Below are 15,336 nucleotides of genomic sequence, written 5' to 3' on the forward strand. Positions count from 1 at the left end.
GCTGTAATTTGATTTAGTTTCCTTTCTTGTAATATGAGCATGTGCCTTTATATCTATAAATACTAGAGCCATAAATGAGTGATTTATCTCATTCAAGCCTTTACATATTATACATCTCATTCTAGCCTTTACACATTTCTCTTCTTTCTCTTCTTTTTATATTTCTACTTGGTATCAGAGCCAGAATGGTCCGACTGTAATGAGGGCATTGCAAGTTCAGCACCACCCATTCAAGAATGGTCTAAAGTAACATCGTCCATCCGGGAGGTGTCGGGTAGGCAGGGTGGTCCATAGTTGTTAAAGGCTCAAGGCGCACAAAAGCGCAAAGGCCTCCTGGAGCCTGAGGCGCACGCCTGACTGAAGCAAGGCGCACGTTGAAAAAAAAAAAAAAAACCTATATATAAAGATGCAAAAGTCAACTAAATCAATTACTTAAGTTGAATATTCAACATAAAGATGCCAAAGCCAACTAAATCAAATACTTGAGTTCAACAGTAAATAATTAAACATAATAATATAAAGATGCAAAAGTCAACTAATGAGAATAATGAGATAAAACTAAAACAAACATAGACAATAAAATACTAGGCATCTTTTAAAGTACAAACTACATTCAAATTCAAGATAACAAAATAAATTCATGTCAATTATTGGTGTTGTAACAAAATAAACCAGATTTCAATTAGCAAAACCAGATTTCATGTCAATTAGCAAAACCAGATTTCAATTTCAAAGCAATATTAACATTTCAATTAAAAAAAAAAATACAGAGCTGCAGTCGAGTTCCAAACTTCCAGTTCAATTCATAAAAAAAGAAAAGAAGACACAGAGTTGCAGTCCAGTTCCAAACTTCCAGTTCAATTCATTAAAAAAAAAAAAAAAAAAAGAGGGAGAAGAAGACACAGAGCTGCAGTCCAGTTCCAAACTTACAGTTCAATTCAAAAGAGAAAAGAAAAGAAGACACATATTTCATATAAAAATAAAAATAAAAATAAAAATAAAAAAATAAATAAAACTGTGCACAGAGAAAGTTTGCTATAAAGAAGAAGAAGAAGAAGAATCTGCTGAAGAAGAGAGAAGAATCTGCCGAAGAAGAGAGAAAAAAAGAGAGAAGAAAAAAAGAGAAGAGAAAAAAAGAGAGAAGAAGAAGAAGAATCTGCAGAAGAAGAAGAAGAAGAAGAATCTGTAGAAGAAGAAGAAGAAGAATCTGCCGAAGAAGAGAGAAAAAAAGAGAGAAGAAAAAAAGAGAGAAGAAGAAGAAGAAGAAGAAGAGAGAAAAAAAGAGAGAAGAATCTGCAGAAGAAGAGAGAAGAATCTGCCGAAGAGAGAGAAAAGAAGAGAGAAGAAGGAGAGAACAGTAACTTACCTGGATTCGGATTGTGATTCGTGAGAGAAAGTCGGCAGATTCAGACCGTGTCTTTGCTTCAAGCCTTCAAATCGCAAGCCTCTGTCTTTCTCTTTGCTTCAAAGTTTCTCAGCCCTAGCCGACTCACTTCACTTTTCACTTTCCTTTTGCTTTTATTTATTCTTTTCTTTTAGTAAAGTTGTCTAAAAAGTATAATAAACAAATAATAAATAATAAACAAACAGCAAATAATAAACTAATAACAAAATACTAACAAAATAAAGGAGGCGCGCCTTTTTTACGCCCGGGGCCTCTCGCCTCTTATGTAAAGGCGCACGCCTGTTCAAAGGGCATCGCCTTATGCATACAAAGGCGCAGGACTTGCGCCTGTAGGCGCCTTGCTCCTCGGGCGCGCGCCTTCGGCGCTTTTGACAACTATGGGGTGGTCCGATCTCAATTAGGGCGTTGCGAGTTGGGCACCACCTATTCAGAAATGGTCTAAGGAGACATAATTGTTTCTTTTTTATGGTTAGATGAGACATTGTTGATTCTTTCATCTACATTGTTTAAACAGGTGTATGAAGGGAAATGGTATAAGGCGAAATTGTTGGTTGTTTACGGTCTGAGGAGATATTATTGGTTGTTTATGGTCTGAGGAGACATGATTGATTGTTTATGGTCTGAGGAGATATGATTGATTGTTTATGGTCTGAGGAGACATTTTCGATTTGTTGATCGACTCTTCATTTGAGAGAAAATCATCGCTAGTCAGATTTGCACTCTGTAACTTGTAGATTTTGAAAAAGGGTGCTAGCATGACCATGTTTGAAGATGCATTGTCCAAATTGGGCGTCTTGGATATCCACGCACCAACTTGAGGGAGAGTGTTAGCAGATATGATGGCCACAATTTATGGAATGACTTGCCATATTAGTAGAGATTTGATTATACTATAGAATATGCCATAGAATATGCTACAGAATATGCTGTGATTTGATTTAGTTTCATTTCTTGTAATATAAGCATGAGCTCTTTATATCTATAAATATTAGAGCCGTGAACGAGTGATTTATCTCATTCAAGCCTTTACATATTATACATCTCATTCTAACCTTTACACAATTCTCTTCTTTCTCTTCTTTTTATATTTCTACTATCTTACATAAAACACCTAATAAAAGGTTGAAAACAGCTAATAAAAATAAAAATAATAATAATACACTTATTTCAACAAAAACACAAAAAAAAATTGGGTGGTATCCAATGGGACGTCACATAACCCAGGTATGTACTCTGCCCTGAACCCCTTTCTCTCTTCCCCATCTTTTCCTTTTTCTTCTACTCCTCCTTGTGGGGTGTTGAGGAGTGTTGGTGGAGAGGAGGATGGAGGTTTGATGCTGAGTTTTCAGAAGCTTTCTCCTGTGGCTGAGGTCGATTTCGAAGGCAGTATTGAGGAGATTTCAGGGGAGATTTCTGATTGTTCTGAAATTTCAGGGGCTATCTCATGTTATGAGCCCAGGTGTGATGTGGATGATAGTGAATTGGTCATGTTAATGCCGAGTGGAAAGGAAGATGAAAGTGTTATTCTGTGTGTTGGGTGTGGGATCCAACTGCTTATTGATGGTGGAACTGCAGATATTTTGCGTTCAGATCCGAGTCTTCATTGTGCCGGGGCTAATGCAGGTGCGGCAGTGACAAATGGGGGGAAAGCGGAATGACAGAGATGCTTGCGCACCGATTGCTGAAGACCTTGATGTATGCCATTTGCCTTTCAGAAATGATTCTTGGGCAGTTGATGATTGTAGTTCTCCTCCAGATTTTCCAGCACCTGTGTGGGAGATTTGTGACACTGGTGGAGCTGGCACGGTGGGAATTGATACTCCTTTGGCAGCATTTAGAGAGGTGCAGAGGGTATCTAACTTGGAAGGTTCGAAGGATGAGTGGTTCTTGGACTGTATTGAAGGGGAGAGCAAGCTTTCGGGGCTGTCATGTGCTGGGGAAGACGAGCAAATTCTGGGCATGTTTCAAGCGGTGAATGATGAGTAGGTGTTGGTGAAACATAAGAAAAGTCCGTGCTGGAAGAGAAGGGGGGGGGGGGGGGGGGGGGGGGGGGGTGAGAGAGAGAGAGCTGAAAAGTCTTATCTCTACTACTATGAGGGGAGGAGTGGTGGAGGAATTGAGAAGAGGAGTGGGGTTGGAAGAGATATTGTGTTTCCATGAAGCTCAATATTGGGAAAAGTGAGATAGTTCAAGTTGGGGATGTTGAGTTTATCCATGAGTTAGCAGATATTTTGGGGTGTAGAGCTGGGTCATTTCCGATCTCCTACTTGGGGCTACCTTTGGGAACCACGTCGAGGAGGGTTTCAGTTTGGGACCCGGTTGTTGAGCGCTTTCAGAGGAGGCTTTCAGGGTGGAAGAAACAATACTTAAGCAAAGGGGGAAAGCTTACTCTCATGAAAAGCACCCTTTTGAATCTCCCTACCTATTTTATGTCCCTTTTCCCGATGCCCATGGTGGTGGTTCATAGACTAGATCAGATTCGGCAGAATTTTCTGTGGGGAGGCATGGGAGACGAGTTCAAGTATCACTTAGTCAATTAGGATAGAGTATCCCTATTAGAAAAGGAGGTTTGGGGATCCGAAAGTTGGAGCTGTTTAATAAGGCACTTAGAGATTTGGAAGGGAGAGGTCGTATCTTTGGAGGCGTGTTATTGCATGCCATTATGGGGAAGATTTTGGAGGGTGGACTTCTAAGGAGGTGAGATCACCAGCGGGCATGGGCTCTTGGAAGCTTATTTGGAAAGGATGAGATGAGTTCTCCAAACGGATCCAGTTCAGAGTTCGGAGTGGAAGTCATGTTTGCTTTTGGGAGGACCATAGGTGTGGGGATTTTGCTCTGGCTCGCAGGTTTCCTCGTATTTTCAAGATCTCAGTGAATAAACATGCTATAGTTGCTGACCATTATCAGCTTGATAATGGGAGGGCTTCTTGGGATGTGCAGTTCCATAGAAATTTTAAAGATTGGGAGATCTTGGAGGTTGCAGATTTTCTGGGATTGACCTATAGGCAAGCGGTGGAGGGTGAGGGTATGGATGAGATGGTGTGGTTGGGCACCTCTGGAGGGGCATTTGAGGTTAGGTCATTTTACCGCTACCTTACAGAGCCTTCATGACCCATCTTCCCCTGGAAAGTTGTGTGGAAAACTAAAGCTCCATTGAAGGTGACCTTTTTCACTTGGACTGCTGCCCTTGGAAGTATCCTCACTCTCGACAAACTTAGAAGGAGGCGTTATATCGTGGTGAATTGGTGCTGGATGTGCAAGAAGTCGGGAGAATCTATGAACCATCTTTTGTTGCATTTCCCCGTGGCAAGGGATGTTTGGTCTATGTTCTTGGTCATTTTGGGTGTGGATTGGGTTGTTTCAGGGTCTACGGTTGGTATGTTACAGGCTTGGAAAAGGTGTACAGTGGAGAGCCGAGTCAAAGATGCTTGGAGGGCCACTCCCTTTTGTATTTGGTGGGGGTTGTGGCACGAGGGGAATAAGAGATCCTTCGAGGGGGAGGAGTCCCCTATTTGGTCTCTCAAGTTTAATATTCTATCTTCCCTCTTTTTTCGGGTTAATGGGCAGAATTGTATACCTATGGATATTCTTTTTGGACTTTGTAGATAGCTTGAAATTGTAGTGTTGCCTTGGGAGCCTTTTGTTTCTTCGGGTTCGCTCCCCTTTGAGCGCCTTTTGAGAAGTTTACTCTTCAAATAAAAAATTCATGTCTTGTGGTCTAATAATGCCAAAGAGTATTTCTCAGCTCCTTTTGATGCATATCTCTGTGATAAAGCCATTAATTTATCAAACATCTTGTGTTTTCAACCCACAACAAAATGGTGTGGCTGAACATAAGAATTGTCACCTTTAGGAAGTGACTCGTGCTCTCTTATTTCATATGCGTGTCCCGAAATGTTTTTAAAGTTGCATGTTTTCTCATTAACTGATTGTCATCTTCTGTGTTGAATGGAAAATCTCCTCTCTATATTTTGTTTCCTAATTCTCTCATATTTTCCATTACTCCCAAGGTGTGTCTGTTATGTCCACAATCTTGGACACCGTCTTGATAAAATTGATCCTCGTGCCACCAAGTGTGTATTTCTCATTTATTCTCGTACTCAAAAGCTTTATCATTGTTACAGTCCTAACCTTAAACGATATTTCACTAGCGCTGATGTCTCTTTTTGTGTCTATTCCATATTGTTTTTATAAAAGTGCTCTTCTTAATATTAGTGCTGAGACTTCCTCACACTCTGTTCCATCATTATCCAGCCACTCTAGTTTACCGCAGCCCATTGCTCCATTATAGGTTTATACTCTGAGACCAAAGCCATCTATTGCCACGCCTCATCAACCTTCTTTAGAGTCTTTGGATCCCACACCATCTGCTGCATTTGACTCTCTCCTTGTTGCACTTCATAAAGGTACTCAATCTCGTGTCATAAGTCATCCATTGCTAATTATGTTTCTTATATATTCTTATCACCATCTTTTTCATATTTTTCTTCCAAGTTTTCTGTTACTTTTGTTCCTAAGAACGAGCACGATGCTTTATTTGATTCGGGTTGGTGGAAAGCAATGGAAGATGAAATAGATGCCTTGCATTGTAAGGGAACATGGAAACATGTTCCACTGCGTCCTGGTACCAGGCTATTTGTTGTAAGTGGGTATATACCGTGAAATATCTCTCTGATGGTTCTATTGAGCATCTAAAAGCACGCATTGTTGCTAAAGGTTACAAACAGACTTAATGGTGTGAATTATGATGAGACATTCTCTCCTGTTGTCAAGATTTCTTCTGTTAGTGTTTTAATTTCTATTGTTGACCATTGTTTCATATTAAAAATGCTTTCTTACATGGTGACTTAGTTGAAGAAGTCTAAATGGAGCAACCACCTGGGTTTGTTGCTCAGGAGGAGTATCGACACATGTCTGTCATATAAAGAAAGCCATGTATGGTTTGAAATAGTCACCAAGAGGTTAGTTTGGAAATTTTTCTGAGGCAACACTAGGATTTGGTCTCCGTCAAATGCCAAACAGACCATTTAGTATTTCATCAACATACCGAAACAGGTTACATTTTACTTGCAACATATGTGGATGACATCGTTATCACCGGCTATGACTCTACAGGAAATGCTAAGTTGAAATTGTTTCTGCAACATCGATTTCAGACTAAGGACTTGGGAAACTCGGATACGTTTTAGGCAATGAAGTTGCTCGATCTAAGCAAGGTATATGTTTGTCTCAAAGAAAGTAAGTGCTGGACCTATTGGAGGAATTTGGGTCTTTAGGTGGTCGTCCAATTGACGTGCCTATGGATCCAAACACTAAACTCTTGGCTGATGAGGTAGATTTATTTGATGACCATGGTAGATACCGGCGACTGGTTGGGAAACTAATTTATCTCACCATCCTCCACCTACTATGTCGTATACAGTTAAGTGTATTGAGTCAATTCATGGGAGCTCCTAGAGTGTGACATTGGAAAACTGTTCTTCGGATTATCCGATATCTTAAGCAAGCTCCTGGTCTCTTGTTGTATAAGGTAGAAGGTTTTACAGATGCTGATTAAGCTTGTTCTCACTCATATAGAAGATCCACCATAGGATATAGCACCTTCTTAGGTAGTAATCTGATAACCTAGAGGAGTAAGAAGCAGATAGTGGTAGCTCGTTCTAGTGCTGAAACTTAATACAGTGCGATGGCCTACACCTCTAGTGAGTTAACATGGCTACAACATTTCCTTAAAGAACTTGGCTTGAAAGTCAGGCCCCTCTTCCATTTTTTGCAATAACCAAGCATCTCTCCACATTGCATCCAAACCCGCGTGTGTATCATGAGAGAACCAAGCATATTAAAGTTGATTGTTACTTTATCCGAGATAAGATATAAACCATTTGCTAAATCTGAAGATCACTTGCTGATATGTTTACTAAAGTTTATTTGTTCCAAACTGGGATTATATGATACATACCAGCTGAAGGGGGAGTCTTAGAATGTATATAGGCGTATTTTGTATTTCTTATAAGAGCAAGTTGGTAATTTTCCTTGTACTTTAAATTGTTATATAAAACAAGTGAGAGAAGGTCGACTGTGGCTCTCTCTCAAATATTCAAACCCCATACATGGTGTTTCTTCTTCTTTGTAAATCTTAAATTCAACATCCTTTAATGGATAGAGATACAAATCAAAGCTCGCCCTATATGAAAGCTCAACTCTAGCCAAGAAGGTATGAATGCTCAATATAATGTTCAAGATACTATCCCAATTTAGTAAATTTATCAAAAGTTGTCTTAAATGAGCGAGGGACCTTCTATTTGTAGCCTTTTTGGAAAATGTGACACTTAAAGAGTACTTTAAGGTGTGTTTGGTTCTGATACAAAAAGTTTTAGATCATATAGATGTCTAAGAGTCTTCATATAGACGTCTACGTGCCATTTTCTTTTCCAGTTAGACATCTAGGAGCATTTTTCTTAAGAATAGGCAGTTCAAGGAAATGACCATATAGACATCGAAGTCACTTTTTCTGAAAAATATGCACTTGTAGTAAATTAGCAAATAAAGATCGGATACATTACTATGACTTCCATATAGACATCTATAAGACTTTCTGAAAAATTGCTCAGTTGCAGGAAATGGCCAGAAGTTGAAAACATGGAGGTCTGTAAGTACACCATCTCTAGGACTCCTTTAGCATAAACCTCTTTTCTATTTTGGCCATATAGACTTCTAAAATCATATTAACGTCTAAGTCACTTGTAAATGCAAATGTGCAACTTCTAAGGACTAAAGTGACTTTCAACAAGATAAAAGACTAGTTTGCCCTTATAGCATGAATCAACTAAGTTCAAAGGTCATCAATTAAGCTTCGTCTTTCAATGATTTGCACAATTAGCTTATTAGGTCCTAGTGCTTTTTTTTTTTTTTTTTTTTGGTAAGTAAAAATATATAGAAAGCGTTCAAGAGGGGAACGCGTCCCTAGAATACACAGAGGTTCAACCATCATGCAACAAATATCACTTTAAAAGGTTCCATCACTCCCCGCAAGTCTATACTACCCATGGTCATGAAGTTGATCTTCAGTGATTTTGAGCCTTTGAGCTCCATAATCATGATCCAGGTCTATTTAAGCTCTGTCTTTTACTTGAGTTTTAATGAAAATCTGAATTTCATCACTCAAGTAGAACATTGAATTCTTACATTAATAGACTGCTAACGTCAAAATCACCCAAATACCCTTGGGGTTAACAGAATGTACAAAATTTTATCGAGGGCTTTGTTGAGGGGAATTATATAGGAATAAGGTATGGGGCAGGGAGTCCCTCCCCATCACTGTCCCTGCTCCACCCCATTCAAGAGAAGCCATTGCACCCACCTCCACATGGTTCATTTGCACCCACCTCCACATGGTTCATGCGCCACCCCCACCCCCGCGCGCGCAAATTTTCTTTTAGAGTAATATTCATATCATGATAGTATGTAAAACATTTGATTAATAATTATCAAAAAACAAATTAGGGATTTAGAATTATTTAGATGTACTTGATATATTTTAGTGATCCTTTTTTTTTTTTTTTTTTTCATAAATAAAGAGTATATTAGAGAGGGGAACACATCACGAAAAAAATACAAAGGTCGGACCTAGGGACCCAAAAAATCCATGATTTCATCCAAGGATATACAATTTTTCCCCATCACCCAACTAAAAATAGAACTAATAATATTAAAAGTACAGAATAATATTATATATTTATATACATTAACAAGGTTGAGGCAAGGTGGGGAACCCCTTTCCCAACCCTGCCTTTTTCTCTTGTGGTTTTTTTTCCTTTACCCCATCTCCAGCCCACCCAGTTTAAGCTGCTCCCCAAACCTGTCCAATTAGGGGCAGGGATCAATGGGAACAGGACAAATTGCCATCCCTAGAAATATTTGCTGAGGCGGTGTCAATGTACTGCCAGAATGGGAACATGGTTCTTCCGAACTCCTGCTACATGGCACCTAACTTAATCAATCAAGATTGAAAATACAATTGGAAGTGAATTTTTTATTGGTCTGAAAGGAAATTAAGAATACCAACAATTACTTTAATTAAAGCAAACTCTAGACAAATTTTAAGTCAGATTCCCTTAGGGGTAAGTGCAAAAAAACACCCCTGTATTTTCAAAATGTGCAAATAACACCTTTGTTGTTCAAACGCCACCCCTCTAGTTTCAAAAAGTTGCAAATAAGGGCTTCTGACCAACAAATTTGGCATGTGCCGTGCATGTGAGCAAAAGTTGGCCTTTAATACCAAAAATACCCTTTTGCACTACCCAAAATGCCCAAAGGGGGATATTTGCACACTTTTGAAAGTAAGGGGGGGTTTTTTGTAAGAACACATAATCAACACAATGAGAGAGAGTAACCGAGACTCTGAATTGACAAATTGTGTGAGAATTGAACAAGTAATCCATAATATACAATATATACACACACATATATCAATATCTGTATCCTCTCTTTCGCTCAACCCCATCCCCAATTCACCAAAACCAGATCCATTCAAAAAAAAAAAAAAAAATACATCCAATCTAATGAACCACATAATTCCCAAAATCACAAATAAGTGACGTTCCATGTGTAGAATCTGTATGGGTCTTCCCCATTGATGCAACTCACTAGCAAAAATAACATCACCGACACAGCCAACACACTCCTGTTACCTCCCATAACGTTTTCTCTCTCTAGCGCACACACAAATCACTGAAGAAATACAAAACAGAGCCTCTCTGAGTGCTCAAATGAATGACTGATAAAATGTTGTATGTGTTTCCAAAAGAATGATTGATAAAATGTGGTATGTTTGGGAAATAATGGAAACAACAAAAAAAAAAAAAGGTCCTGGTTGGCGTGAGCTGAAACAGAGCATGATCAAGACGAGTTCTTGGATCCATAATTTGAGAGAGAGAGAGAGAGATTCAAAATTCCATCTTGTCAGTTGCATACATTCTTATTGTCGATTTCTTTTGATCTTCAAAGTCTATTCAATTTTCTTCATCTGAATTACACACAGTCACACACACAAACATAGAGAGAGAGAGCTGGGGCACATGCGAGTGAGGTTGGGAGGGATTTGATTATTCAAATGTGGGTCCAATAAATAAGTGCCGACACCTCTGTGCTAATGAACCAAAGGTGTTTGATGAGTGCATACAACATATAAAGTATACACGCCAGTGAAGCTCTTCCCAACCACCAGGCCGTACACTTTGATAGCCAAAATCACCGCCAGGTACAGTGTCGTCAGGTTCCCGACCACCGCATCGGAGATCGCCATCTCTTTTTCTCTCTCTAGGCTTTCTCTCCCTAGAATTGGGTTGGATACAGCTTATGCACACTATGGAGAGTCGATAGGCTGAGCCGAGAGAAGAAATCACCAACCACAACCTCCGGCATGAGCTTAACCTCCACATTCATCGAATCTCCGCCACCGTTGATCACAGATTCATCAGTACTGGACGAAGAGATTGGATTGACTAAGAAACCTCGAAACTCTTTGTTTTCGTGTTCTTCATTCTCGTCTTCCTCCGAAACAAATCGACCTCCGGTGGCCGGCGACAGCAACGGCTCATCGTCGTCGTAAGTCCTTACTTGAAAGCTTTGTAAACGACGTAGTTTGCGTGTGGTGTTTCATTACCCAAAACGATGTAGTTTTCATCAATGTCTATTTGGGTAATTTCAACTTCTTCAATTTTTTTATTATTATTGAATAAAGAATATTGGGGGGTATTTTCGTATTTTTACTTGCCCCTCTGACAAAAAGCCCTTATTTGCAACTTTTTGAAACTAGAGGGGTGGCATTTGAACAACAAGGGTGTTATTTGCACATTTTTAAAACTACAGGGGTGTTTTTTGCACTTGACCCTAATTATTTAAAATTCTTGAGGATTTCTTAATTATTTAAGAATTATTCACAATATTAGGACATTATGAAATAATACAAAATTTAGCAATAAATATAGGAAAAGTTGGATTTGATTCTTACAAATGGAATATTCAAGATAAGTTAAGAAATGCTGCCACTTTGCCTACCATAACAAATAATCTATGATTTGCAAAGTTTCTGAAGTCTTTTATGATTGTCACTCAGTTGTTTACTTTAGTTGCTTTGTGATGGAGAACGGGGTGTGATTCATACACGAGTTGCACATGTTCCAACGTTACTTTTTGGTGCAGGGCAGTAGCGATAAGCTGCTGTCCAGCAACTGCAGCAGTGAAAAAACCACGAAGGAAAGGGATTTCCAGCAATAAACAGTCAGAAAACTAGAGAGAGAAAGCAATAGAATTGAAGTTGGAACGTAGATAGATGAGTTCTAGGGCAAAGAGACACGGAGAAACTCTAAATCAGATTTTCTGGAAAAAAAAAAAAAACCTGCATACAAAGTCTCTTAATAGACTATTTATACTAGGGTTACAGCAGCCCTAGCATCCTAGCCCTTGATTACTTCAATAACTATTAAATCCTAACCCTTCAAATTACTTAAAAACTCACAGGACAACCACATGACTATTTAAAAAGACTAGACTATAACTACATCTACCAAATAACATAAAACATAAAAATTAAATAAGACACAGAAAATAAGCAAATAACTAAGTCCCCAAAAAACTAGAACCCAAGCCTAGTTGGCTAGCGGGCCGGGTTAGTCTTGGAGAGCCTTGTAGATGCTCCTGCATCACTTTTATTGAAGAGGAAAAGAGAAATAAAATCAGGACTTTTTGTAATTTAGGTCTACATTATTATATTCCTTGTTATTTTTGGCAATGTTCTATTTTTAGGGCTATTTTAGTATTTTCATATATTAGGGTTTGCTTAATGTTTTGCCCATATAAAGGCTTCTTTGTAAACAAACAATTCAGCTTTGGAATATTGAATTGTTATTGTGAGTTTGCGAACTCTTTCTATATCTTTTCTCGCTCTTGTTCTTGTTGTTCTTAATCCCTCAAGCTCTCGAACCTATCTCCTTCACTCTATTTTCCCACCCACTTCGTCTGTCTTCCCACCTCCTCCTAGTCTCATCTCATCTTCATCCCCTTCTTTCTTTCTGGTTACTACTTGTCCTTCTTGAATTGGTATCACATAACTATTTGTCCTAAGTCACTTTGTAGTTCAAGGTTCATGATTGCAAATGCCTTAACAGCTCAATGTATGTTTATGCATGTATTGTAATTTTTAAGTTTATGTGGTTAGAACTTGCAAAATGCTAAATTTTACACTTTTTAATTTGGTAGCACCGTGTTTGCTTTTGAGAAAATCAAGTTCCCTAATTCATCTATTGGTATGCTAAGCAGTAAAGTAGCTTTAAAGTCTGTTGATTCTACATGTAAAGGAACAATTTTAGCCATTTTGAAGCTTGACTAAAAGGTAAATTTTGGAAATATGAAAATAAGTAAGCCATTCTAATATAATGTTATTTATTTTCCTAAAAGATTAGAAATTTCTTGCACTTCCAGGGAATTTTGAGCTAATTTTTATTTTAAATTTTTTTAAAAAAACTGTTCATTGTTCAAAATTTCTTGTAAATGAAAACCGAGGCCAAGTTTAGATTTTAGAACTAGCAAAAAGTCCATTACCTAGCGTTGGTCCTCACTCATCAAGAATGATGAGAGTGATGGCTAGGTGAAGTCCAAACCATCAGCATTATTGCACAAATCGGCTTCCTTTAATCTTACGTCCTCACGTTTGACAGCCTGGACTTTTACCACTGCACCAAGCAATGGCCCCAAAAATATAGATATCTGACAAAATAATTGTCAAACTAACCCGCCAACTCATTTATATCTCTTATACATTTCAGAAAATAAATAAGAATTACTGGCAAAATTATTTGTCAAGTTGTTTGACTGCTAAAACACCCTTTACAGTTTGTATATAATATATTGATGCATTTATTTAGATACCTACATAACGTTCAACTACTTTAGTTTTTCTCTAGATTATGTGCAAGTTTCATTCATATTAGGTGCCAGTTAGATAGCTTAAATGATCAAAATTAATTTAAAGAAGGTTAATTTTGTCAATCCATTCTAAAATACTTGGCTGTTTTGTCCATTCATTAATACTGTAGAATCTTTAGTGTAAAACATACAAGTACAACCACAAATCATATATAGAGTACATTGACAGTCAAGAATAAGATGAGAATAAAAACAGAAAGAAGAATCATAAATACCTCGTGGAGGGCTGTGTTAAGTTAAATCCTTTAACTAAAAATTGAGCTCTCTCGGATGTCGAAATTGCAATAGGTTTGATGCTCAATATTGTACTACAATTATTTGTTTTGAAAGGTAAGAATGTGTCCACAACAACCTGACCTGCATCAAAAAAGATGAAGCAAGAATGACCAATCTTCCATATAGACATGTTGTCACAAACTCCCGATCACTTAGTTACACTAATGTGAAAAAAAAATTTAAAAGAAAAATTAAAAAATAAAAATATCCAAGGACTTAAAAGGGAACAGACCATTGTATATGAATGCCATTTGATGCTGCACCCTAGCAAAAATCCATCCGATTCTCCAGAAAGAGTTATCATCAGAGACATCCAGAAGCCTACTCAAACTGGAGCTCAGATTACAGCAAAGCTATATGAAGCAATCAAGGCTAAGAAAGATTAGGAGATTTACCCGAATATAGAACCACAATTCCACATTCATGGATTTATAAAGCAGAAGCATACCTCCTCCCATGCAGATTCAGACATACAAAGATAAATTGTTAAAATGACACAACCAGGCCTAATGTAGCTCTCCATGTCAGTAGGACTATGAGATAACCAGTTAAGAATCTGGCAGTTCAAACATTTCAAATATTAAACTTTCTGAGGGTGTAAACACCAAGACAACTCAGTTAATATTAAAAACAAAAAAAAATGAAAGAATAACACAATATAAAGGAGCACTCAAACAATTAAAGTTTTGAAACTACCTGTGATCTCAGGACAAAAGGAAAATCTCTGGGCTCTTTCCCAAAAAGTTTGAAAACAATTCGATCTGTGCGGCTCTGTAATCGCCAAACACCACCAAAATATGAAAATACAAATAAAGACAGACAAACTTTAAAGGAACAATAGGGGGAGAAAAAGATAAGTTACAAGAAATGGATGCTAGAAGAAGAGATGACGAATAAAACTGCTTCAAAACAGTTTACCAGAATATTAGTAACATCCATACACCAATAAGCCCAAATGCACAATTTTGTTGCTAAAAGTGATGGTTAAATCATAGAATTATTTTCTAGGTGAAAGCAAAAAATATTTCAACTCTCTTCCTCCTTGTCATCACAGCAGCAAAAGGCTGCAGAGAAGATAATACTGCCTTACAATTTAAACCCACTTGCATTGCCTTGAGAATAATGAAAATATTTAGCAAATATATGAAGGCTAATTTTCAGACAATAGAATATGACCTTCTGCTAGTCTAGTACCAACTCTTGGATGATAAGAACTATGAAGAGAATCTAATTAGGTTCCTATTTTAGAGTTGTATTTTATTAAGTAATTTCTTGTTACACGAGTCTTGGGCTCCAACGAATTGTAATCCTCGTCCAACAAGGAATTGCATTTGTAACTTTATAAATAGATACCTAGGTTTTGGGTTGAGACTTATGAAATTGAGAGAGATGAAGTCTCGTGAGGGAGTTTATGGGTTGGAGAGTAGGAAAAACACCGATGACACTGGTAGTTAGGAGATAGGCTCGTAGAGTGGTACACGGTGACATGGCATGTAAATGGTGTTGGTACTATAGTGTTGTAATATCTCTACGAATCATAGTGGAATCTCTTCTCATCCATGGATGTAAACCCAGTTTTGGCTGAACCACGTTATATCTTGCGTTTGTGTGTGATTGTTTTGCTGGCTTTCACTGGATCTTTGTGTTCATGCGTTTCAAACTGCCCCAAC

At 38.0% G+C, this 15,336-nt stretch overlaps 1 protein-coding gene across 1 annotated transcript in view; it reads right to left on the reverse strand.

Moving 5' to 3' along the window:
* LOC132306072 (squamosa promoter-binding-like protein 12) overlaps nt 1–15,336 on the reverse strand; it is a 39,306-nt gene that overhangs the window by 9,248 nt on the left and 14,722 nt on the right. The window contains exons 4-7 of the mRNA XM_059803271.1: nt 14,363–14,437; nt 14,115–14,222; nt 13,899–14,019; nt 13,606–13,747 (exon numbers count right to left, since the gene is read on the reverse strand). Of these exons, the coding sequence (XP_059659254.1) occupies nt 13,606–13,747; nt 13,899–14,019; nt 14,115–14,222; nt 14,363–14,437 (446 nt within the window). The remainder of the gene's footprint in view (nt 1–13,605; nt 13,748–13,898; nt 14,020–14,114; nt 14,223–14,362; nt 14,438–15,336) is intronic.

Source organism: Cornus florida, unplaced genomic scaffold (genome assembly GCF_030987335.1).
Source record: "Cornus florida cultivar Cherokee Brave unplaced genomic scaffold, ASM3098733v1 CherokeeBrave_3.0.0_Hap2_Chr05, whole genome shotgun sequence".
Classification (NCBI taxonomy): Eukaryota; Viridiplantae; Streptophyta; class Magnoliopsida; order Cornales; family Cornaceae; genus Cornus; species Cornus florida.